The sequence below is a fragment of the Anopheles arabiensis genome, chromosome 3 (assembly GCF_016920715.1).
Source record: "Anopheles arabiensis isolate DONGOLA chromosome 3, AaraD3, whole genome shotgun sequence".
NCBI lineage: Eukaryota > Metazoa > Arthropoda > Insecta > Diptera > Culicidae > Anopheles > Anopheles arabiensis.
In genome coordinates this window covers 87,290,002-87,313,300 of record NC_053518.1, presented here as the reverse complement: position 1 = coordinate 87,313,300, position 23,299 = coordinate 87,290,002, and the positions used below count along the sequence as shown (strand labels likewise).

The 23,299-nt window shown below is 50.0% G+C and overlaps 7 protein-coding genes across 7 annotated transcripts; 2 read left to right on the top strand and 5 right to left on the bottom strand.

The window, feature by feature from the left end:
• Positions 1 to 182: 182 nt before the first annotated feature.
• On the bottom strand, positions 183 to 2,077 carry LOC120904237 (ornithine decarboxylase 1-like). Its single transcript, XM_040314079.1, has 2 exons — positions 658 to 2,077; positions 183 to 587 (listed from the first exon to the last, which is right to left on the bottom strand). Exons 1-2 carry the CDS (start codon positions 1,860 to 1,862, stop codon positions 455 to 457), a joined length of 1,338 nt encoding a protein of 445 aa, XP_040170013.1. The 5' UTR covers positions 1,863 to 2,077; the 3' UTR covers positions 183 to 454.
• Positions 2,078 to 7,859: 5,782 nt separating this feature from the next.
• Positions 7,860 to 12,811, top strand: LOC120902383 (ornithine decarboxylase 1-like). The gene is made up of 5 exons (XM_040311092.1): positions 7,860 to 8,219; positions 10,684 to 10,837; positions 10,917 to 11,522; positions 11,641 to 12,399; positions 12,479 to 12,811. The coding sequence occupies exons 3-5, from the start codon at positions 11,083 to 11,085 to the stop codon at positions 12,573 to 12,575; spliced, it is 1,296 nt and encodes a 431-aa protein (XP_040167026.1). The 5' UTR covers positions 7,860 to 8,219; positions 10,684 to 10,837; positions 10,917 to 11,082; the 3' UTR covers positions 12,576 to 12,811.
• Positions 12,812 to 13,851: 1,040 nt separating this feature from the next.
• On the bottom strand, positions 13,852 to 14,680 carry LOC120904181 (translation initiation factor IF-2-like). The gene has a single exon (XM_040314001.1). It carries the CDS (start codon positions 14,615 to 14,617, stop codon positions 13,961 to 13,963), a length of 657 nt encoding a protein of 218 aa, XP_040169935.1. The 5' UTR covers positions 14,618 to 14,680; the 3' UTR covers positions 13,852 to 13,960.
• A 168-nt stretch (positions 14,681 to 14,848) lies between these two features.
• Positions 14,849 to 16,902, bottom strand: LOC120903669 (eukaryotic translation initiation factor 2D). The gene is made up of 2 exons (XM_040313230.1): positions 16,106 to 16,902; positions 14,849 to 16,039 (listed from the first exon to the last, which is right to left on the bottom strand). Exons 1-2 carry the CDS (start codon positions 16,787 to 16,789, stop codon positions 14,942 to 14,944), a joined length of 1,782 nt encoding a protein of 593 aa, XP_040169164.1. The 5' UTR covers positions 16,790 to 16,902; the 3' UTR covers positions 14,849 to 14,941.
• Positions 16,903 to 18,063: 1,161 nt separating this feature from the next.
• On the bottom strand, positions 18,064 to 19,660 carry LOC120900617. Its single transcript, XM_040307877.1, has 2 exons — positions 18,465 to 19,660; positions 18,064 to 18,401 (listed from the first exon to the last, which is right to left on the bottom strand). The coding sequence occupies exons 1-2, from the start codon at positions 19,560 to 19,562 to the stop codon at positions 18,129 to 18,131; spliced, it is 1,371 nt and encodes a 456-aa protein (XP_040163811.1). The 5' UTR covers positions 19,563 to 19,660; the 3' UTR covers positions 18,064 to 18,128.
• A 54-nt stretch (positions 19,661 to 19,714) lies between these two features.
• Positions 19,715 to 20,426, top strand: LOC120900619 (60S ribosomal protein L39). Its single transcript, XM_040307879.1, has 3 exons — positions 19,715 to 19,839; positions 19,938 to 20,041; positions 20,167 to 20,426. Exons 1-3 carry the CDS (start codon positions 19,837 to 19,839, stop codon positions 20,213 to 20,215), a joined length of 156 nt encoding a protein of 51 aa, XP_040163813.1. The 5' UTR covers positions 19,715 to 19,836; the 3' UTR covers positions 20,216 to 20,426.
• Positions 20,427 to 20,536: 110 nt separating this feature from the next.
• LOC120900616 (coiled-coil domain-containing protein 22 homolog) lies at positions 20,537 to 23,231 on the bottom strand. The gene is made up of 6 exons (XM_040307875.1): positions 22,873 to 23,231; positions 22,543 to 22,648; positions 22,306 to 22,477; positions 21,924 to 22,230; positions 21,326 to 21,855; positions 20,537 to 21,231 (listed from the first exon to the last, which is right to left on the bottom strand). Exons 2-6 carry the CDS (start codon positions 22,590 to 22,592, stop codon positions 20,647 to 20,649), a joined length of 1,644 nt encoding a protein of 547 aa, XP_040163809.1. The 5' UTR covers positions 22,593 to 22,648; positions 22,873 to 23,231; the 3' UTR covers positions 20,537 to 20,646.
• Between the last annotated feature and the right edge of the window lie 68 nt (positions 23,232 to 23,299).

Here is a 23,299-nt window from a genome sequence, read left to right as displayed (position 1 = left end):
ATGGAAGAGATTTCAAACCACGGCGGTCGTTTAATTGATGATTCTTCCTCAAGATAGTATATCGAGATTGACAGTATATCCTTGTAGGAGGAACTTGTAGGATCCACTGTGATATCTCCTTGAAAATTAGTGGTAAGGTTTCTTTAAAAGCGCAGTAATCTAGTTAATAGTTGATTTATTAGTTTTTTTTTGTTTTTTTCTTTATTTTCATTAAATTGGTTAGTATTTTAGTCGAGAGTATTACTAATATATTGCTGTGCCATAAAGACCAATACACCTCGTAATAATGCCCTGAGCGACCTTATTTTCGCTTCTTGAAAACAATCTAATCGCTAAACCTAAAGCTAGGAACAAAAAACAGTAGTACAACCCGAACAAGAGTTGCGGACCAGGTAACATAATGCAAACTTAACTGCCATTGGTACGTAGCTCAAGTGCTCCAATGCACATCCCATCAAACCAAGTACGGTGCCTCAACGATGGGAGTGTAGCTGCTCTCGTGCGTGACAAGCAGCTTGCCATCCGAGCTATCGAGGGAGCGGGCCGAGATAGCTGAGGAAGCTGCGGTCAAGTCTTGCAGTATTTTCCTGCAGGAAAAAAAAATAAATACCGTTAGTCCGTGTTGCTTGGAGCGTAAAACAAAACACTTTTACTTACCAGGTACCTTCGCGCAGGTAGGCAATCACCTTCGGCAGGGGGAATCCGTTGAAGCGGCAGGCGAGCACCTGCCCGTACGCGCCACAGTTTTCAAACACCACACTATCGCCCACGTCCAGCTCGGGCAGCATCACGTCGGGCAGGATCAGATCCATCACGTCGCACGTTGGGCCCCAAACCGACGTGGGGAAGTCTTTCGCACCGGTCTTGCGCTCCACGATCGGTATCGCTGGCTGTGCCTCGTGGGCAGTGCAGTAGAACGTCCCGAAGATGCCATCGTTCAGATAGTAATACATTCGCGTTTTCTCCGTACCATCTGGCTGCTTTTCCTTCATCACGCGCTTCGAGTCCACGTACGAAACCAGCGTCACCGCCGACGACACATAGTACCGGCCCGGCTCGGCAATGATGCGAATGTCCGACTCCGCGGGGAAGAATTGATCGATTGCCACGTTCACCGCTTGCGCGTACCGATCGATCGGTTTATCATTATCGCCCGGAAAGCCGCCCCCAATGTCCAGCAGACTAAACTCGTACCCAATCGTCTTGGCGTACTCGAACAAACCCTTCGCTATCTTCACCGCCTCATAGTACACCTCGTGCTCGTCACAGTCCGATCCGACGTGGAAGCTTATCCCGATCACATTCATCCGCAGGGTGGCGGCATAGCGCAGCAGCTCGGGCGCTTCCGCGATCGGATCACACCCGAACTTCTTGCCCAGCGAGCACCGTACCTTCAGTGAGTCGTGGCGCATGCGCAGTACCAGCCGCGCCTCCGGATAGTACTGATGAATCTTCTCCAGCTCCACCGCACCGTCGAACGTCATCACCGACACCTGCTTGGAGCGGGCGTACAGCAGCGACGGGATCGATTTGGCCGGCTGCGCAAAGATGATGCTTTCCGGCTTCACCCCGTACCCGAGCATGCGCTCCATCTCGCCCTTCGACGCACAGTCAAAGCCCGTCCCGAGCGTCATCAGCGTCTGCAGGATGCGCGGATCGTCGTTGCACTTCACCGCGTAGTACGGCTTCACGCGCGGCATCTGGGCGCACCAGCCGTAGTGCTTGCGCACCACATCGTCCAGATCGAGCACGTGGAGCGGCTCCTCGTGCGGGCCCATGCGCACCACATCCCGGATCACGTCGCCGATGGACATGTCATCGCTGATGAGCGTCAGATCGGACGGGCACTCTAGCACACTCATTTTTGGTTCCTTGCGTGGTGGGCTAACGAGACAGCTGGCCGGGGGGTCCTGTGCTACCGAATTTTCGTTCCTGGTTGCTGTTTGCGATACGATCTAAGGCCGCGGCACTGGACACGGCAAAGCGAGCGAACGCGATGAATGCGCGAGAGTAAAGCTGTACACCGATGCTGGGCTGCACGACACTGATAAACGGAAATGTTTGGTAAAGGGTTCTTATACCCGTCCACTCGTAATCGCGCGCTCGCAGCCCATGTGCAGCAGGCCGATGATTGATTCCCGTTGCACACCACCGTGCCGTGATGCCCGTCAATCGATCATGATACTGTCCAGTCGGAGCCGCCGTCGCCGCCGCCGCCCAACGGTATCTCTTGGTGCGCTGGGAATTTCAACACTTACTATCATCGTCACACGGTCACACTTTCTCCTTCGTGCGAATAATTTGCGTATCGGAATACCAAACGTACCGGTACAAAGGTTACGATAGGGGAGCTGGGTGGCACATAAGCTGCCACTGCTGGGGTGCCTGATTGCCTGATCTCTGGCCACTGATTGCATCTGCTTATCGCTTCTAGAACAAAAACCACGCCGAGGGGCGGAGATAATTTTCCCCATTTTGAGAGCATTTTGGCACCCCCTTTTTCGCATTTTCTTCGTATTCCCTCCTACTCCCGCAGGAGAAAACAATGCGCCCCGCGATAACGGCGACCGTGGAATGAAATTATCTGGCTGCTCCCACACGCAAATTCTCCAGCATCATCATCATCATCATCATCATCATTAGTCAGCATCTTTTGCTTTATTTTGGAAGTGATATGTGAACTTTCCCGGATCTGCGCCCGTTCGATGGTTCGATGGGGAACGGGGACGAAAGGTGGAACCATTTCAATGGAGTCGCCCAGTGCGTCTTGTGCTGTTTGGTGAAGGTAGGGTTGGTTGAAGGTGTCCTCGCTCGTTCGACAGCTTCCACGAACTATCGGACTTTATTCCGAACTGATAGCAGAAGCCGAGCGAGATAGCCGGTGCGATAGGCGAATTTCTTCTGGAATAGGAAATACATTTCGAAGGTATTTAACAGATGATAATGTTTATCTTCTCCGTGCGTTCGGTGCGTGATGGATGGTTTGTTCGATGGAAGCAACAGCAGTGGAGAGGGGGTCATTGATTTGTTTTTCTTCACATTCATAAATAGTATCGAGCTGTTATTGATTGGAAGAAAGTGACGAACAGATAAAGAGGAATCAAAACCGTACCGAAAATGCTGCTTTTTGCTTAATTTAGAGTTTATTTTTACTGTTTTTAACAATTCATTTAAAGGTGAAATATTGTTTTGGAGAATATACGATAATTAATAAAAAAAGGATATATACTTATATCAAATAACAATAAAACATGGCGTTGAAACCTATTACTACACATATAAACTAAGTAACCTATTAAACACGAAAATTTTAAGTAAGTTCGTAAAAGCTCCTTACATTCTAAATAAGTTAAATATCTTATTTGTTTTAGAAAATTCAAGCTATAAAACAAAAACAATAAATAGTTTCTTTTTCTCCTTCAGTTTGGCGCAATAGACTATGATAGAGGTTTCGACGGTCGTTTTAACCACATGTGTGTCCTAAACTTTTCATTTTATCAGTCCTATGCGCGATTTAAGCGCAATGCATTAAATTGTGCATTGAACGACTTTATCATAGGACCCTTTTTGCATCTTTTTTTCTTATTGGAAAACAAAACTACAACCAGCCATTGACAATAAATAAACAATAGTTATAAATACAAAAAATGTAACCAAAATATCTTTATAGTAGAGAAAAAGCCTCAAAAGGATAGTCAATAATTAATAACATATAACCATTGTTGGAAAACGAATAAAACATTTAAGAAACCATTTTATGTAACAGAAACAGATAAGATAAAACAAATAAATATAACCACAGAAAACAAACAGAAAATTATACCAAGAGCGTAGCGCCTCAGCGTGATCAAAGATTCAAACCAAACAACAGTCGCTATCCGCCTGCGTGTATGCAACTAGCTTCACACCGCCCAACAGAACGAGAAAGGATGGTGGTGGTTTCTTATCTGATCCCAACGCATCCAACCTATCGGCGTACTATATCTCGTCAACGGTTATTAACGGTAAGCATGAGCAATCTCCCACATTCAAATACTGCCATGTGATACAGAGTTCCATGTGTAATCCCAAATCCCTATCAATCAAGTCATGTGATTATGACTCCAGCGAGCAATCAATGGCCATAAGTTGAATGAATGGACGACTACTGCTTCTTACGTCTCAAGTGGTCATATCGTAAAACTACAAAATAGTGTGGTTCACACATCAAGTGCTACCTACCACACACACGCAGCACATAGTACCAACATTCGAAGACTTACCGTCGTCACGCGCACGAAGCTTCCCTCGTCTTCTACCCCGTAAGATTCGGTTCATCAGACGCGTGAGGGATTTTCTGCCGGATGTTTGTTGCCACCAGCCCAGTACACGAAATCCTGACCAACACGGTAGACTAGACTAATTAGAGCTCGCTCTAAACAACTGACGTAATCGCGGTTCCGGGCCGACTGTTCAGCGAGCACTGCATTGCTTCAGCCGCATCATGCCGCGGCCGTGAAGTAGCTTGTGATTTACTTGAACAATTCGACTCGTTTTTCCCCCGGCTGATGACACCGTTTGACAGATAGCACAGCACTTCCTTGCACTAGCAGCTGCCGGTTATCGCTCACGGGCGAGCATGTGCATCGATGCTAAGCGACAAAAAAAACGAAACAAACCGCTAACTCATGCGGCACGGCGAGCCTTCAGCCCATTTTCGTGATCGCCGCGTGTGCCTGCCACATGGTTTAGAACGTTCGGGTTGCTGGGAACGTTTTCGGTGGTCCATTTCGATAATGATTGCAGCATCACCAATGCCCATTACTTGACCATGTGCCACCAAAGTGGGTGGAAATTGTGTGGAAATGGAAGGCACATCCCCTGTTGACAACAGAGCGCGAGCGGAACTGGGACATTAATTAATTGCGTTGTTTAGTCTGCCTCGTTTGAGACTCTGATCTGATCGTACGACACACAAGGTTACGTTCGAGCAATATATCTGATGCAATCGAAAACCATTCAGCCGGTCCCCGCCGGTCCTGCAGCAGCCAAAAAGCACTCGCGAACCATCATGAACCATCCGGCTGGGCAGATATAACCGTTGCGATAAGATTATTTATCGCACTAAAATTAGAAGTTGCTCATCATGGAAATGGTTCGGGACACGCTTCCATATAATGGTTGTACCAGCGCCCAGTAGCAGTCCACTACTAACTAGGAGCGCTAACTATAAGCGCTAAGCTAACTATAAACTATAAGTATTTATTTGTTTTTTCAATCAGTACTTCATCAGTTGAACATGATGTCATATGCTTATTTATAGATTTATTTAAATCATCTGCATTGTAATTATTTCAAATAATCAATTCATCCAACATCTTCATATCTTCGCTGCACAGCTCAGTGTGAATGCAATAACTAAGCATGTTTTTGTAGTAGAATCTTCCTGTTGTTGGCAACATATTTGTTTTAAATTTTATTATTGGTAACTATTGCACAATAAGCGTAGTCGGTCAAGTCTTGCAATATGCCACTAATGAGCGTAGCTATTGGTGTACCCAGAACAGAATTATTCAATGCTACACATGAAGGAATTATATCATGAGAGATTGTTCCATTGTTAAAAAATTTAAAAACAATTTTTCAGAAACTTTCGATACATGTTGACTTATAGCAAATATAAGCAAATTTTAAGTCGCAAAAGGCACGCAAAGAAGAATGGTAGATTATAAGATTAGATTTCAATTGTTAAATCAAAGAGGCGAATAAGGCCAATCGGCTCAAAGTCTCTTTAAAAATAGCGATCAAAGTGATCAACATCTTAAGAAACCCTGCATCACACGTTAAATATGTTCATCTTGAGTTCAAATCAGAACTCCTGCACTTTCATTTTTCCAATATGATTACCATTCCGAATAAGAATACTTGATCTTATTAAGAATTGCTGGTGGTGCTGTGAAAAAGCTCATTGTAAAGGAATGTAATCGGAATTATATGTTTGAGTAACTGAACTATTACACGTGTAGAAACTTGAAATTGTTTTTTTTTTATGAAAAAGAATTACTTACGTACGAATAAATACTGACACAAGTGTGCATACGAGGCTTTCAAGAAATACAGAAAATAAGTTGATTGTTACAACTTACGCTTGATTCATAATGAAGTCTTTTTGCGGGATTGAACTAGGATTTTGAAAACCGATCGAATGCTTCGCACGATGCAACCGGTTTGCCGCTTGACATGCACTCTACAGTGGGAATAACGCATTTATGCACTTTCGTATTAAAAAAAATGTACATATTTTTCAGCCACTTTAGGACGGAACAAACTTAAATTGGTTGAAACGAAATATTTGTAGATTCGAAGCAGTACGATCAATATTGATATAAGAGTTATTAACCTGCGACGACACGGTCAAGCTGCTGACCCTGAAAAAAGCGTTCAAAACAAATGAATCATTCACTGCAATAGCCGAATTTGGCATTTACCAAGCAGCCTGGAGGAGTTCAATTGTTCATTCTGCCACCTGTGGGTTACGTTCAATCGATAAAGAAATAAACAAAACATAACAGCGACAGTACCATATCTTGCTGACACCATGCAATAAACAACATTTTGGATGCAAATATTAAAGCTTTAGTTACCAATTTTAATACCTAAAAATGACTTTGAGATGAAAGGCTCGTAGAATGTAAAAACGGAGCAAAATAATTAAGACTTAAGCGTAGAGAATAGATTCCATCACTAACGCCTTTTCCTAGTGTAACACAAAAGACATGAGCAAAAGTGTGATCACCAATGCCACAACATATCCACGAGAGCATACAAACACCCGGTGGGACTTTGCCAGTTCGTCGACAGTGCCGCAGCAGTGTATGTGTGTGTGCGCGCGCGCCGCTACGTTTGGCTCGGTACGGCCGGGTCACCGAGCCTTGCTACCAGCAAACCAGCTGGCTGTGTATCAGGTGGTCCCCGGGAGCATAAACACGCGCATAAATGTAAACACACTGCGCTGCGCTGTAACCACGGGAGACGGGAGGAGGGCGAGAAAGAGCGCACCACACGTGCTTTTATGTTTTGAGAGAGAGACCGTTCGCTCTATCCGGTGTGCCAGTTTTGAAAGAGCATTTGAATGTTGTTCTCCCTTTACAAGAAGAGAGATAGAGAGAGAGAGAGAGAGAGAGTGACAGGGGCTTTTGCACTGTCTTGCCGATGATGTAGCGGTACCTAAGAAGAAGCGCATCGTTTCCATGCCGTTTCTAGTTTGATCCTGTTCCGAGAGGCCTGGGACAGCAAATAGGTTGCCGCTGCCTTGTGTCCGAAAAGAAACAATAACACTTGAAAAACTGGCTCGTCAATCATTGTGCTCGGGGCACAGATCTAACATTATCGGGTGCATTCATCTTGCGTACGTAGATAACATTACCGAATGTGAAATTATCACGTTTCGGTAACGTGATTGGCAATCTTTCCGATGCGCTCCGTCACCCATGTTTGCAGTTTGTTTTGAATATGATGAAAAAATCTAAAAAAAGAACACAAAGAAAATAGAATTAAAAAATATAATTTTACAACATAATGCCTTATAATAAACCTTTGCTTAGAATACCAAACCGAGTAAAAGGGCAGAACACAAAACGTTTCGATATTTTCTTTTCTTTCTTCAAACACGTTTGCCTTCTCTCGCACTGCGCGCCAACTCACACCGGAACAAGAGGAGAGCAACTTTCTCTCCCTCTTTTTGTTTGCTGCCGAGCTTCTGTGTCCTCTCTCTCTCTATCTCTCTCTGTCTCTCCCTCTGCGGACCATTATCAGCGGCTCTCCCGCGAGTGGCCATCCGAAGGCGAGAAGGTATATAAACCGATGGCCCTGCGCTCTTTGCAGCCTAACTAGCCGAAACACCAGTGAAACCGTACGGTTTGGTCCCGCCGTTGCCGCATCCCCAGAAGCGAATGTGTGTGCCTGTGTCCTGCTCGTAGCCCAGAGGAAGTGCAGTTTGTTGGTGACTCATCACAAAATCGTAGGATTTTCCCACGCGCGTGTATTCGGCTGTTTGTGCTCAATCGATCGATTTGTTCGATTGTATAGTTAGGCGGAGTAGGCGGATTTCGAACCGTCTCCTAAAGTGTAATAAATCCCCGCACTGCATGGGACTCGTGTAACAAGACGTGCAACCCAACACACAACCCGGTGCCCTTATTTTTCCCTTTTGTTGGAAAATTTCGAGAATTTCACAACAGGTAAGTGCCGTAGCCAGCCAGTGTAGCCAGTGAACAAACAAAAAAAAGCATGCACCCTTGCGACTGCCATTGCTCTGCAACGCCATTTGGCCGCCGAGACGACCAGTTCCGTTCCAATGCCATCGGGTGCCGCGCGGGTGGGTCGTCGACACTGTTGCAAAGGTACACAAACACACGTACACAGCTAGTGAGAGTAGAGCAAAAAAACGGTACCAAAAATTAAAATGGCTCAAACACACAACAATCGAAAAAAGTGTCTAGAGGCGTTGGAGGTGAATTCCCCCTAGCGGCAAACACACACAAAAAAAAAACCACGAAGAACATGCGACATTAAAAATAGACAAAAGTCAGCATCGCAACAACACACACAGGCGCACACACGGTATTTCCCTTCGATTTTCGTCCGTCTCAAACTGAATCTTCTTTTCCCACCCCGTCAACCAAAATCAAATGCTTCGAGATGAAGGTGGAAACAAAATTCACACGCACACTGATGGTCCCTGTTTTCTTTTAGTATTGTGTCACCGGACACAACCAGCTCTATCCTGGGTAGGCCCCGCTCGGCAGCAATAGCCCTTTCCACTAAACGCGTAGCAAGCGTTTTTTTTCCCCTTGTACCAAAGCAACCATGCCAGAGTGTTCATGTGTGTGTGTGTGTGTTGCTTAAAGGGAGAACCTACTAGATGGTTTTGTGTGTAGATGCGCATTGTGTAACTGGCCAACACGTCTCCGCGACACAATTCACATGATCGATCGATTCGGGCGTCATCGTGCATTTGCATCTTCACGCATACACCAACTTGGCCACGAACACACACACCGGAACAGCGGACGACCACGTGTTAGAATGGCGGTGTTTAGTTCCTCACATCTGTTTCACCGCGTCACACACACACACACACACACAGAAACCCATACAAATCGGTCCCATTTCTAATCAATACATTTTAGGCCCCGGCAACAGTAGACACCACTGTACCGTGGGGGAAGGGGCAAGGCACAATATTAGGTCATCTGTTTTGTACAGGCGGATGCAGCAGTCGCGGCAAAGGGGAAGGTTTTAGCTTTTTTGGGGACACGGAGACAGAGGACACCCAAACCTCGAACTGCCGGCAGCGGATAGAGCATGCTTTCTTTTCATGATTCGACTATCATCAAGTCGTTAAACACTCCTACTCTTCTCAGAACCAGATGATAAGGTCATCCGCTATTCAGATTTTTTTTCCGGCTCTCCAAAGTTCCGGAAACACACACACTCGCGCGCGCAACCGGAATCGGTGGTTTCCAATTGGACACAATCGGTTTCATTTCGGGTTCAAATGTTTTACCGCGCACAGACACACGGTCGATAACCTTTCAATGCCAGGGGGGGGGAGTGGGGGTGGGGCAAAAAATCTAATCTCAGGGCCGTTTTTTTTTTCATTAATGAACAGTGTAGTGGCCAACCAAGTTGATAGCGCTTGATTGGTATAGGTTATGATTTGTAGCGCGCTTAATTTGATGAATGTGAAATTGAACTGACAAAAAAGAACATCTAGACGGAAATTACTGCCACTCACCCACGAAAAACGTGCGAATGATTCAGATTAGTGGTGGGAGCCCGGGATCGGACCTACCCGATTCAGATTCCTTGTTCGGAATCAATTCCGGAGCCGATTCCAATGCTGGAATTGATTCCGATTCTAAGTTGTCTCCGGAGCCAATTCCAGAGTTGTCTCCATAGCCAATTCCGGAGACGTCCTGGGAATCGCACTATGCTCCTGGGAATTAGGATTGACTCCAGAAATGGAATGAGCTGCGGAATGAGAATCAGTTCTTGAATTGAATTCAGTCCGAGAATCTCCATGAGAATAGATCGTTTCCAAGTAAATTTTGATGCTTTGCGGATATCAATACCTAGCATCATTGGACCCAAACGCCTGTTCTTATGGAGTTTTATGTCAAAATCGACTCCGTTTCGAAGCCGATTCTGATTTCGTAGCCAATTCCGATTCTGCAGCCGATTTCGATTTCAGAACCAATTCCGGAGCCGGCTCCAATCCCGAACCGATTCCGAAATCGATTCTGGAAACTGATTCCGGATCTACTATTCCAGAAAAATTTGGAGGTAGCCGGAATCGATTCCGACGAAAACTTCATTTTTCCTATCACTAATTTAGAAGAATTGACTTCCTCGGGACTATTCGAGATCTGCTACTGCCTCCTCGACTGGCGTACGAGAGATAGTGGCACAAAGGCGTCTAAGAAGAGATAGTGCAATGCTTTCAAATTTCCTTTTGTACCCGAACGCGTGTACGATTCAAGCAAGACCATACTTTATAAAATCCTACAAAACGCTTTGCCCTTATCGTGTGGCCCCATCTGCTGCGGGAAAGATGATGATGCACAGACCCCTCCCCCCTCTGACACTGACGTAATGATGTGCTAATGCTAGTCTTTGGCTTTTCTTCTTCTTCCTCTGCAGGACGTGACTAGCGGTCAGTTGGCCCTGCTGTCGGGCACTGACCATAACCATCGACACCTCCTGGTACTGACAGATACCAACGGCAAACCACCCTGGTGACGGTCGCAGCCCCATAACGGCTTCCGTTACCGTTCCCCCTGCTAAAGGCTGCCTCGTAAGTGAAATGCATTGAAATGTTCCGCTGGGGGCATACACTAATGTTGGGCTTCTTTTTTTGGTTTCGATTTCTTCAGTTTGTTTGAGTGAAGTTAAGCTTCGATTCGACGGAACCGCTTGCTGCTGCTGCTGCTTGTGGTTGTCACTCAACAACATCCAAACACAACCACGCTCTAAAACAGCGCGTGCCACATTCCAAAAAGCCACACACAGACCGTGCGAAGCAAAGCCCCCTGTTCCAAGATGAAGTTCCTCGAGAATGAGTCGGACAAGATCGAGATCGTCGACGGTGAGGTGGAGGTGCCGGCCATCATCGATCAGCTGGCGGAGCAGCTGCCGACCGACAATCCGTTCTACGTAATGGACATCGGCGACATCGTGCGCAAGCACCAGCAGTGGATCGAAAAGATGCCGCGCGTCGTGCCGCACTACGCGGTCAAGTGCAACGACACCGATCTGGTGTGCGCGACGCTGGCGGCACTCGGCGCGTCGTTCGACTGTGCGTCCAAGGGCGAGATAGCGAAGATTCTTTCGCTTGGCGTCGCCCCGGAACGCATCATCTTCGCGAACCCGATGAAGCCGGCGTCGCATGTGCGGTACGCGGCGAGCAACGCGGTCAAAACGATGACCTACGATAGCGATACCGAGCTGCACAAGATCAAGCAGTACTGTCCGGATGCAAAGTACGTTTCACTGCCTGGAAAGGGAAGGAGAGACGGAGAAAATGGAGAGCATTATTTAATTATTTAATTTTCCTTCTTTTGCTTGTTTTGTCTTACACCTGCCTGCTCCCTGCGACAGACTCGTCATCCGCATCCGGTGCGAGGCGGAAAAGGCCCAGTGCCCGCTCGGCAAGAAGTTTGGCTGCGATCCGGTGGAGGAAGCGCCCCGTCTCATCAAGATTGCCCGCAGCCTCGGGCTGGAGGTGATCGGCGTCAGCTTCCACGTCGGGTCCGGGTGTGCCGATTTCCCGATCTACTACAAAGCGATCTCGTACGCGCGCGACCTGTTCGACTATGCGGCCCAGCTCGGCTACAGCTTCAGCCTGCTGGACATTGGCGGCGGTTTCCCGGGCGATACGGGCACCTCGATCGACGAGGTGGCAATGATCGTGAACGCGGCGCTCGATACGTTCTTCCCGGACAAGGCGGTGCGCGTCATCTCCGAGCCGGGCCGGTACTACGTGTCGTCCGCTTTTACGCTCGTCACCAACGTGCAGTCGAAGCGCGTCTGTCTGAACGCGCGCACCGGCACGATCGACCGGATGATGTACTACCTGAACGATGGAGTGTACGCGTCGTTCAACAGCATCCTGTACGACCACCAGGTGCCGCAACCGAAGCTGATCGGTGGCCAGGCGGGCAAGCAGTACAAGAGTACGCTCTGGGGGCCGACGTGCGACGCGCTCGATCAGCTGATCGAAACGATCGCGCTGCCCGAGCTGCAGATCGACGATTGGGTCGTGTTTGAGAACATGGGCGCTTACACCATTCCCGTCGCCAGCCCGTTCAATGGGTTCGAGCTGCCGAAAGTCTACTGCTACATCAGCCGGAAGCACTGGTAGGTCTTTTAGGTCGTTAGCGCTCCGAAAAAGCGTCAATCTAACTGTTTCCCCCTTTAATGTTACCTCCCCAAATAGGGAAATGCTGGAGACACTGTTCCCGCTGCAGAACGAATGCTCGCTGATCGCGGCCAGCCGACTGCCGGCCAGCTACGAACCCGTCGCCTGCGCTTGAGGCGACCCCCGGTCATGGAACGGTCGTACCATGGCCGTGCGCCCCCTCCGAACGGCAGCCGCTTATTCCACCGGTTCCATCGGGACCAGCTTTTACCCGCATCCAGATATGCAACGGACCATCTACAAATTTAACATCCTCGTTAACGCTCTTTACACCGTTGCCTATCCACACTACGCCAAGACGTACTTCAATAAACGAAGAGGCAGCCTTTTTTACAGCCTAGCAAAAACGGACGAATTTGTGTTTTGGTGTGTGTAACAGTGATGGGTAAAGTTGGTAAACAATGCGGAGTCGACTCCGATCGGACTCCGACGAATTCGGAAGATTATCCAGTAGATCCACCCTGCATTATCTGTAGTCGTTTAGAATCGCCCGGAGACCTCCGGAGTCGTTTGGAGTCGTCTGGAGTGGTCCGGAGTCGGTCGGAGTTGTCTGTAGTCGATCGGAGTCGTATTGAGCCGTCCGTTCGCAGTCGTCCGAAGTTATTGGGAGTTTCAGTCATCCAGAGTCGTTTGGAGTCGTCCGGAGTCGTCCGGAGTTGTCTGGAGTCGGTCGGAGTCCTTCGAAGTTATTGGGAGTTTGAGTCATCCGAAGTCGTTCGGAGTCGTCCAGAGTCGTTTGGAGTCGTCCGGAGTCGTCCATAGCCACCCGAAGTCGTGCGAAATCGTTCAGAGTCGTCCGGAATCGCCCGGAGTCGTCCGGTGTCGTCCGGATTCCTTCGCAGTCGTCCAGAGTCGTGTGGAGTCGTTTGGAGTCGTCCAGAGTCGTCCGGAGTCATCCGAAGTTATTAAGAGTCGGAGTCACCCAAAGTCGTTCGGTGTCGGAGTCGACTTCGGATTCATCCGGAGCCGTTCGGAGTCGTCCGGTGTCATTCGGAGTCGTTCGGAGTCATGTGAAGTTTTTGAGAGTCGAAGTTATCCGGAACCGTTCCGAGTCGTCCGGAATCGGTGGGAGTCGAAGTCGCCCGGAGTCGGCCGGAGTAGGCCTTCGAAACAAAGGCCTGTATACGAAGTGCACGCGCAAAGTGAAAGATAAAAAAAACCACAACGAAATGAAATGCCTAATCACAAGCACATTTAACCGCACTGCTCCTGTTGACTCCGACTGATTCCGATTCCAGTCGACTCCGAACGACTCCAGACGACTCCGGGAGACTCAGACTCCGGACGGAACTAGTGGTTCGGATTTTGCCATAGTCGGAATCGGACTAACAATAGCCGAAGTCGGACCGGAGTCATGGGTGCGCTCCAAAGAATACATCACTAAGTACGTATATTGTTTACCTTATTGAATTAAGCATTGTTTATTACACCTTCTCAAGGCCACACTCAAGGATGGGGATTACATACCAAGGTTCGCTCACACACTCACTCCAAGCCTCATTACTGCACGCCGACCACCTTCTTCACCTTCTCGAACAGCATCTCCAGCCGGCCCTGCATCACCGGCTGGCCCTTGCGCGTCTTCTGCGTCATCTTTTTGTGCTTCAGCTGCCGGTCCTGCTTCTTCCGCTCGAACTCCGCCTCCCGCTCCTGCCGCTCGATCTGCTTAATTGCCCGCGCCTGTGCCTCCAGCCGGTCCGGCGCCAGACAGTAGTTCACCTTCTCCGGTTTGCCTTCAAAGTGCGGCGGTTCGCTGGATGATTGCGCTGCACCGCCACCTTTCCTTCCGTCCGGTTTGCCTTTGTTGCCCGGTGGTCGGCCTCCCGGTGGTTTGCTGTACTTGTTGTTTTTGCTGTTGGGGTTGTTTTTGTTGTACGATGGCTTTTTACCGCCGCCTCCTTGCCGGTGTCCCTGCTGCTTGGGCTTGAACGCTACCGTTTTCTGCACGCCCGAACCACGCTTTCCAAACGGTCTTCCATTGCCACCGCCGCCACTACCACCATCCTTTTGATTCCGCTGCTGTTGGTACGGTTTGTTTTCCGACTTTGGAACATCGAGGAAGAATTTGTCCTTCCGTTTGCCTTGGCCTGCATTACCTCGGTTCCGTTGGCCACCACCTTTCGGACGGTGTGAGTGTGATTTATTGTCCGTCTTCATCCCGAGCGAGTTCGATACACACAACGTGCGGGCACGGGAAAACAACAAACACGGCTGTGACAGCTCGATGGGATACAATTTAAATGAGGCTACTTTCACGCACAATTCAACGGACGCGGGAGACTCATTTCGCTCACGACAGGTTTCAAAACGACCGTTAACGTAGCTCGATATTTCAAACGGTACAAACAATTTAAAAAAAACAATGCTACATTTTGTTTTATTGCTGTGTGGAATTTATGTATTTGTGTTATCTTTTTAATGACATCTCTTTCTCGTCCTTTTCCGCTCCCACAAGCACACAATTTACCTCCCCGCCCAGCATTACTTTTTCTTCTTCTTTTTCTGCTCCTTGGCAAACTCCAGCCCGGTGATGCACGCCTTCGGCACCTGGTACGTGGTGGTGAGCAGCTCGAACACAAACTTTATATGATTGCCCTGCACCATCAGCTGCTCGCCCTTCGAGCCGGGCACCTCCGTCATGGTCGTGCTGGCGGCGGCGCCCAGCTTCACCGCCTTCGCGAAATCGTTCACATTGATGCCGTAGTCCGCCAGGTTGCTGATCAGCGTCACCTTCTTGTTGCCGCTGCGCGTCGCCGTCGTCAGGTGTATGATCGCCCGCTTGCCGCCCTTCGTGACCGTCCCCTTCTGACTGCGCATCTCGAACGTGCTGGTCATGCAGTTCAGCACCGTTTCGGTCAGGTCGGCCAGCCCCACCAGCACTTCCGGCTCCTCCGGCGCCGGGGGGCAGCCGCAAATTTCCCGCAGCGTGTCGTCCAGCGTGACCAGCTTGGTGGACGGATTGATCAGCTTGTTGCGCCCGACGTAGTCGCGCATGTAGTTGCGCACCTGCGTCTGGTCCAGCGTCTTGCCGAGCGCTACATTGAAGCAGCCGAACAGCTTTGCCGTTCGCTCGCTCACCGCGTACATGGCCGTCATCTGCGTGAGAAGCAGCGGGTTGGAAGCACCGGAAGAGGCCGGTCCGCCCGGCGCATCCTGCCCATCGGTGGACGCTTTCTGCGCCTTGTACGGATAGAACGACAGCACGGCCGGGTGTTCCAGGTTGAGGGCGGTCACCTTTTCGATGCCCTTCTTCTCCTCCTTTATCTCGAGCAGGCCCTCCTCGGCCATTCGCTTGAAGAAGGTGCCCACCTTCTTGTAGGAGCTTTTCTTCATTTCGATCCCGTCGGGAATTTCCGGCTGCACGTACTGCGGGTAGAAGGTGCTGGTGAGCAGGGGAAGCGCAATTTTCTTCCCGTGCAGCTTGAGAGCATTCAGCAGTGCTCCCTTGATCAGCTCGTCGGGATTGGGGGGCTTTTCCGCCTCTTCCGGCTCTTGTGGTTCGTCGTCCGAAGCGTCACCGTCACTGGTCGACTCCTCTTCCTGGGCAGTAAGGGCAGCATTTTCCAGCGATTTTGTGACCTAAAACATTAATCGAGCGGTAAAAAACAGGAAAGTCTCTTACATTTCTCCCACCTTGCGCCTTACTTGCTTCACCGCTTCCTCCACCGGTTTGGGCTTCTCGCTGCCGAGCGGTGGGAAATCGGACTCCGTCGGCACCGACACGACCGACCCGTGCAGTGGCACCTGCTGACAGACGGACGGTTCCATGCCCCACAGCTTATCACCGAACACGTGCATCATGCGCACGCACACACCATGCCCGCCGCACATGTACAGATCGCTGCTCGAGTGTGCCAGCAGTCCGACTCCGACGGCGGCCCGATTCGAGGTCAAGTTTACCGCCACCACATCGTCCTTCTGGTGCCGTCCCCACGACGCCAGGTTTGTGCCCTTCTTCACCACGCCCGGAATCATCAGATCGGCCCCGTTGGCCAGCTTTGGCAGCACGGTGGCGTGGGTAGTGAAGGCCGGCACCAGATCCGGACAGCTCCACAGCGTGTACACGGTCGGCAGCAGCTTCCCGTTGAGCTCGAAGAAGATGGGCCGCTTGTCGCTGGTGTACACCGTGACCGGTTCCTCGTGGTAGGTGATGAGTTTGACCGTGCACACCTTCGCCCGATTGCCGAACAGTTCGGCCAGTGGCGACGGTGCGGTGCCCGTTTCCTCGTCCGGCCGGTTAAACTGTGCCATCACGCGCTGCCGCAACCGCTTCTTCTCCGACCCGGTCACCAGTATGTTGGACTTGATCTTGAACGGTTTGATGAACATGTTGGAAGACGCTTTTTCTTACTTTTTAACGGGGCCAGCCGGGGTTCAATAAATAAAAGTGCGCACGTAGCGCGTAAATATTGCCACTGTGCGAGCTTTTGTTTACGTTTCGTTTTGACAGTTGGCGAAAAATAAATTCTGCCGAATGCAAATGTCAAGTTTCTACAACACAGAAATCCCACGGATTTTTTTTAAAATAATTTACAACCGTTTAATTTTGATCTTAACCAGGTTCATGATTTGGACACTTCGGATGAAACAACATTTCAAGAAAGAAAACTTATAACAGGTTCAGGACAGGTATAAAGTAGTGATGGGTAAATCCCATTTTTTCCGGTGTCGAATCCAGATTTCCAGAATCGATTCCGGAATCAGATCTGGAATCGGAATTGGCACCGGAATTGGTTTCGAAATCGAAGCCGGCTCCAGAATCGGAATTGGTTCGGAAATCAGAATCGGTTTTGAAATCGGAGTCGGTTTCGGCATCCTCGTAAGAATAGACGTTTCGGATCCAACTCCGGAATTGGCTCCGATATCGGCTCCGGGATCGGAATTGGCTCCGGAATTGATTGTGAACATGGAATCGGAATCGAGTAGGTCTGGTCTCATCGGAGAGGGTGACGCGACTCCTACGAACTCGTTCGGTATTGCGGAGACAAATCCGAATCCAGAATTAATTATGTTTTTCAGAGCCGGAGTCGCAGTGGATCCACATCTCCACCCCGGATTACCCATCACGTGCATCGAGATAGGTTCGGAATCAGTTTTAAAATTGTTATTAAAAAGAACACTTCAAAAACAGAATTACGGAACTAGGTCCAGAATCAGCATAGTTTATGATTCTATTTTAGGACCTGTTTCGGTAATTAGAGGAATTAGTTCGGTACCTAGAATCAGAATCATTTTGGGATAAGTAATACTATTCTGACTGTTTTGGTACCAGTTCCGTAATCGTATAGGTTCAGAGTCCTGGTTGTAGAAGGACCGAAAGGAGCAAAATACCGGGATAGGTTCGAGAACAGTTCCAAGATGTCCTCTGAACCAATTTTTGGTTCGAGACAGTATTGGAACCCCCTTAAATTTGAAGTCAATTTTGGGGATTAGTTGTAGACCAATTCTCGAGTTGGTTCCGTTGTCGGTTCTATAACCTGCATAACTTTGGGACAAACCATCCTATTCCAGGATGCATTTAGAACCGGTTACCACATTTTCGATCGTTTTGGGTTCAAACCTTCAAACAAATCACTAGAAATTAGTTATAAACGATATAAAAATAAGTTTAAATCAATTTATATTCATACACTACGCAAAGCACGGAACCATCGCACAAAACGGCCGCCTAATTCCTCTGCCGTACTTCCGGCGGCACGTAATCCACATCGACCGTGCGGGGCTTCTTCTTCTTGCCGAACCACCGCTTCGGATAGAACACCCGCTTGCTGTCGATCTGCAGGTCGATCTTGTCCTCGTTCTCGAAGAACCACAGCTTCTGCTCCTCCTTCTCCATCTCCACCGCGAGCTGTTCGATCTCCTGCAGCCGCTTGGCCCGCTGCATCCGCTCCAGCTCCTCGTCGACCCGCTGCTGCCGCAGATTGCACCACTCCGTGTAGAGCTGCAAAAAATAGGAAATTCATGTTAAACTATTCCTTTACGACAGTTGTCCATCGCCACTCACCTTTGCCTGTGCTTCGATTTGCTGCTTTTCATGCTCTCCCACACTCTGCTTCACCTGCTCGAGGATCAACTTTTCGAAGCTGTCCTTGCCAATCTTCATGCTCGCCTCCAGTTTGTCAACCGCTTCCGTAAATGCCACCAACTGTTCATCCTCCTTGTTTGGCTCCTTCTCCAGCGTGCTGCGGATCATCTGCAGCGCTTCCTCGTTCAACTCCTTCCCCGCGTTTTGCTTCACAAACTCACACGCCTGCTCGTACTTTCTGTACATCGTCAGCCCGAGCAGCTCGCAGCTCGTGCCAATCACACTGCCAGCGCCACCGTACGCCCGCCCAAGCTCCACGAACGTTTTTCCCAGCAGTAGCTGACTGTCGGTCAGATCGAAATGGTCGTCGAAGTACTCGTTGCGCAGGAACTTTACCCTCACCTTGATCTCTTCCTTCTTTTTCTTCTTCTGTCCCTCACCGGCTTCTCCAGCTCCCTGCTCGGCCGGGGCCAAATCGTCGAAATGCTCCGCATCGGGCGCCTTCGCGTACCGGTAGCAACTGTACAGCGCGAGCGCTTTGGTAATCGGGTTGGAAAAGTCTTCCTGCAGCGCTAGCAGTGTGGCGACCCGCGCCGCATACCGGAACTCCTTCCCCTTGAGCAGCTGGTCCAGCGTCAGGTTGGCACTGTACGCGTCCAGAAACACACCGTACCCGATGCGATTGTTCAGCACCTCGATCAGCTGGCCGTAGCACCGGTGGTCGAGGTAGTTGCGCACCAGCGCATGGTGCGTCGAGTCGAGCGTGCTGGACGTTTCCTCCGTCAGCCGGAACTTGTACAACAGATCGGCCACCTCCTCTACGTGCGACTCGTCCACCAGCTTGTTTGCGTAGATGTCGATATCGATGGCGGAGATTTTGTTCCGCTGCTGGAACCGCTGCTCCAGATCGTAGTACAGCGTGTCCAGGTTGATCTTCTCGAGCAGCGGTGTGGCGAGCCGGGCATTCCACGCCTCCCGGCACTGGTACGCGTCCGACAGGAAGGTGCGTCGGCTTACCCAAAGCGAACCCCGGGCAACGATCCCGAGCCGGCTGGGCGCGCGGAACAGTTTCAACATTTTACGCGCTGGCCAAGCGAAAAAAAAAGAAACAATTACCCAACCACGGGCACCCAAAATTCCAGCCTGTGAAAAGGTGAGAAAAACAAACCAGAAACAATTGTTATGACAGCTCGCAGCAGATTGACAGCTGACAGGCGGAGTGTGCGTTTTCCAAGGAACGCATGTCAAAGCGCGCGTTTACAACGTCGAGTCGAAGCTGCGTTCGTGCGTTTCCGACAGCCAATCGGTCTCTTTTTCGTCATTGGTCTCCGAGTAGACACACTTGCACGAAATGGTAAGTTGGAAATTCACCGAAAAACGCGGAAAATACCGCCCGCGGTATGCCAAAAGCAGTGTAATAATGAACGCAATCGTATCCGCTTTCGTTTTCAGGCGTCCCACAAAACGTTCCGCATCAAGCAAAAGCTTGCCAAGAAGCTGAAGCAAAACCGACCCATTCCGCAATGGATCCGTATGCGCACGGGTAACACCATCCGGTAAGTTTTTGTTGTGCCGCATCCGCATCCACACACACACAGCGGAAGTGTTCACAATCGTTCGTCTTGCTTAATCCTCCAACTAAATGTGCTAATATGTGATTGTTTGTCTGCCCAATTTCCAGGTATAACGCCAAGCGCCGTCACTGGAGACGTACCAAGCTGAAGCTGTAAGCGCGGGGGGCACCCTCTCGTTTGCGTATTGTTTACCATCGAATTCGGGCGCGCGCAGGAACGGTGGAAATGAAAGGCAAAATTGTCCTTTCCATCCATCCGCGACTGTTTGTGACGAGTTTGGTGCATTTTCAATATTACTACCGCAATGTTTGTGCACCAACATGTTGAATAAATAGGCATCATCTGGCGCAAAACATCCCCCAAACAATTTGCCACATGCGCGTGTTTTTTTGTTGGTGTGTTCTGTGAAGTGAAAATTGTTCCGTGTGACCGATTGTTGTTTTCGGGTGTAAACTGTGTGTGTGTGTTTTAGGTCCATTTGTCACGAGGAATATATCACATTTTATTTTCCCTACGTTGCCGTGCCCGCGCAATGCCATCGAAAAGCCGTGTTTGTTGTTTCTGTCCAACTACTTTCTCCACCCCTTTTACTTCGTCCCATTCCGCCCGGCGGACAGTTCCAGCTGCTGGATGGCTTCCTCCAGCCGACGGCTCTCCCGCTGCATCTCCTCCAAATCCTGCCCGATCTGGGCCAGATTCGTCACCACGTTGCGATCCTTCTCGTTCTCGATCTGATCTTCCAGCTCACGCACCTCGCGCTTCACCGTGCCCGTTTCCTGCACCAGGGCCGTCAGCTCGCTGCACTCGGTGTGCAGGGCGACGAGCAGAATGTACGCCCGCTTGCAGTACTCGTCGCGCTTCGCATTGCGAAAGATCAAATCATCCGTCACGGTAAACTGCCGGTCGAGCTGGCCCGTGATGGAGTTGATTTCCTTCTGCAGGCTGCGCGTATCGTGCAGTATCTTGTCGATGTCCGTCTTCTGCTTGCGGATGTTGCCGATTATCTCCAGGATGCGGCTCGTGTACGCCGTTCGGCTCACGGTGCGGCCCATCCGCTCGTACTCTTGCACCAGCCGGGCGTGCAAGGCGCTCTTCGTCTGCAGGTCGACGATCACCTCCTCCGATTTGTGCCGGGCGGACTCGATCTGATCAAGCACCTTTTGAGATTTGCTCTAAAATGGAGAGGAAAAAACGTTTTATAACCGTCACAATTCAAACCCGAAACGCACACGCACGTGTCCTGTGGCGGTGCTTTTTCCAACGTACAACTTGGTCCGAATTTTTGGCTTGATGTTCCTCCAGCGTCGCGACCAGCGGGGCCCGATGCGCTTCCCACTGGCTTTGCAGCTTCTTCATCTTCTCGCCGGCCGCGGCAATGATCGACTCGAGCTTGGCCACGTTCACCTCCGGGTTTTCCAGCAGGATGTGCGTGCGTTCCTTAATCTTTTTCTCCTCCTTTAGCTTTTCGGCCACACTTTCCACCGCTTGCGCGCTTTCCGCCACTGTTCGGCGTTTCGCGTGAAGTTCGCGCTGCTCGCGCCGTGACTCGGAGATGGCCGTTTCAATGGCGGCAATTTCTTGCTCGAGCGCATCCAGCTGTCCTAAGCGATCGGGCGTTTCGGCAGCCTCCTCAAGCTCTTCCGCAAGCGGACACTGGGCTTTGTTTTGCGCGTAGTAAGCTTGCAGCTTTAGAATGGCCTCGTCCGTGCTGGCGGCAACGTCTGGCGCCCGTCGATCCACTTCATCCTTTTCCTCCTCCCAAAACCCGCTCCGACGTAGCCAGTATTGCTTAATTTCTGTACAAAGCGAGAAAAAACACCAATTAACACCGTTTGAAGCCACTTTCTTCCACGCAATCCCGTACCAGCCGTGACGTCACTTTGCGTTACAAACGGAATGTTGGCACGGGAGCGGCTCCCCGCCCAGCCCAGCGTCGCGTTCCGAAGATCGAGCGGCGTGGCCGGATCCTTCCGTCCGCGCAGCTGCTGCCGCATACTGTCCAGTATCCGGTTCTCCAGATCAGTCACCCGATCGAGCGGTGCTTCCGGGTCGGCCGCATCGGTCGAGTCTTTGGGCAGCTGCTCGATGAGAAACATAAACACGCGCCGCACCTCGGCCACGTTCGAGTACAGGAACGTCTGGTAGCCGATGTCGCGCCGGTAACCGACGGCCTACGGAAGAAGAAGAAGGGAATAAACAGTAAATCAGTCGTTGGAAAGTAAGTCGAACGCGGAAAGGGCACCAACCGTGCAGGCTTCCGCTAGCCGGGCGGTAACGGTGAACCGTTGCGCCATACCGGGCGGCAACGTTTGCGGGAGGTCCAGGGACGGATCGATCAGCAGCAAACATTTCGAAACGGTGCGCACCAGCACGGCGGGCGTAAACTGCTCCAAACCCTGTATGTCTTCGTCCAGATCGCTGTAATTGGCAAGTAAACACAATCGGTCAGTTTCGCTTAATGTTGGCCGACAGCAACCACCTACCAATCGATTTGACGCAACGAGTGCAGAATAATATTGTCTATATCATCCATCGTGGTGGTCTATTGCATCCGGAACGACTGGGAACCAGTGGAGAGGACCGTGCGTGCTATCGCGAGCAATTGCCACAACGAAAACGAGCGAGAAAACAGAGAGAGAGGGCCCTTAATTCTTCTTATCAAACTCTGTTCCGAATGTTCGGCCACATCCGGCAGCGCGACAGGGCGACGACGGGGCTGGTGTTGGTGGTCACTTCACCCTTCGTATTTACACTGAACACATCCTGTGGATTACAGTGAACACGGGGCAACACGACACATAACAAAAACTCACTTTTTTAAGTTACAGAAACTTCTCTCACTCACGCATACCCACAAAGTAAGTGCCGTATCAGTGAGGACAGCTCCATAAATTAATTCCACTCCCTACCGCTGCTGGTGAAGTCGTACAAAAGACAGCGTAGACCACCCTCCTTCCAGACTCTCCACAGTTTGACGGCTGGCGGTTTGTAAACATCAACACCAACACCAACGTACGGCCCGCACATTCCGTCATCGCAGCAGGCGTTTCTCTTTGACAAGCAATTGCAGCCGGCCCTCGACAGTGCAAGCGACGAATGGGCGGAACATTATTCAAAATTATTTAAATTCTTCCCAAAATTTGCAACAATTACGGGGCAAATTTGGTTTTATCAGATTTAAAGTGCTTATGTTAAACGTGTTAGTCTTTTTATAGGGGTTTCTTGTTGGAATTATTTTTC

What these genes read in the sequence shown, in the direction of transcription:
- LOC120900617 (XM_040307877.1), bottom strand. Translation starts at nt 19,562, where the DNA reads ATGTTGAAACTGTTCCGCGCGCCCAGCCGGCTCGGGATCGTTGCCCGG. An exon ending in AAATCGAAGCACAGGCAAAG is followed by an intron (nt 18,402 to 18,464) that starts GTGAGTGGCGAT and finishes TATTTTTTGCAG; the next exon opens with CTCTACACGGAGTGGTGCAA.
- LOC120900616 (XM_040307875.1), bottom strand. Translation starts at nt 22,592, where the DNA reads ATGGATGATATAGACAATATTATTCTGCACTCGTTGCGTCAAATCGAT. An exon ending in GGCTAGCGGAAGCCTGCACG is followed by an intron (nt 22,231 to 22,305) that starts GTTGGTGCCCTT and finishes CTTCTTCCGTAG; the next exon opens with GCCGTCGGTTACCGGCGCGA. An exon ending in CCAAAAATTCGGACCAAGTT is followed by an intron (nt 21,232 to 21,325) that starts GTACGTTGGAAA and finishes TCTCCATTTTAG; the next exon opens with AGCAAATCTCAAAAGGTGCT.
- LOC120904181 (XM_040314001.1), bottom strand. Translation starts at nt 14,617, where the DNA reads ATGAAGACGGACAATAAATCACACTCACACCGTCCGAAAGGTGGTGGC.
- LOC120903669 (XM_040313230.1), bottom strand. Translation starts at nt 16,789, where the DNA reads ATGTTCATCAAACCGTTCAAGATCAAGTCCAACATACTGGTGACCGGG. An exon ending in TGGAGGAAGCGGTGAAGCAA is followed by an intron (nt 16,040 to 16,105) that starts GTAAGGCGCAAG and finishes TTAATGTTTTAG; the next exon opens with GTCACAAAATCGCTGGAAAA.
- LOC120900619 (XM_040307879.1), top strand. An exon ending in CGCACGGGTAACACCATCCG is followed by an intron (nt 20,042 to 20,166) that starts GTAAGTTTTTGT and finishes CCCAATTTCCAG; the next exon opens with GTATAACGCCAAGCGCCGTC.
- LOC120902383 (XM_040311092.1), top strand. Translation starts at nt 11,083, where the DNA reads ATGAAGTTCCTCGAGAATGAGTCGGACAAGATCGAGATCGTCGACGGT. An exon ending in CAGTACTGTCCGGATGCAAA is followed by an intron (nt 11,523 to 11,640) that starts GTACGTTTCACT and finishes TCCCTGCGACAG; the next exon opens with ACTCGTCATCCGCATCCGGT. An exon ending in TACATCAGCCGGAAGCACTG is followed by an intron (nt 12,400 to 12,478) that starts GTAGGTCTTTTA and finishes CTCCCCAAATAG; the next exon opens with GGAAATGCTGGAGACACTGT.
- LOC120904237 (XM_040314079.1), bottom strand. Translation starts at nt 1,862, where the DNA reads ATGAGTGTGCTAGAGTGCCCGTCCGATCTGACGCTCATCAGCGATGAC. An exon ending in TACCTGCGCGAAGGTACCTG is followed by an intron (nt 588 to 657) that starts GTAAGTAAAAGT and finishes TTTTTCCTGCAG; the next exon opens with GAAAATACTGCAAGACTTGA.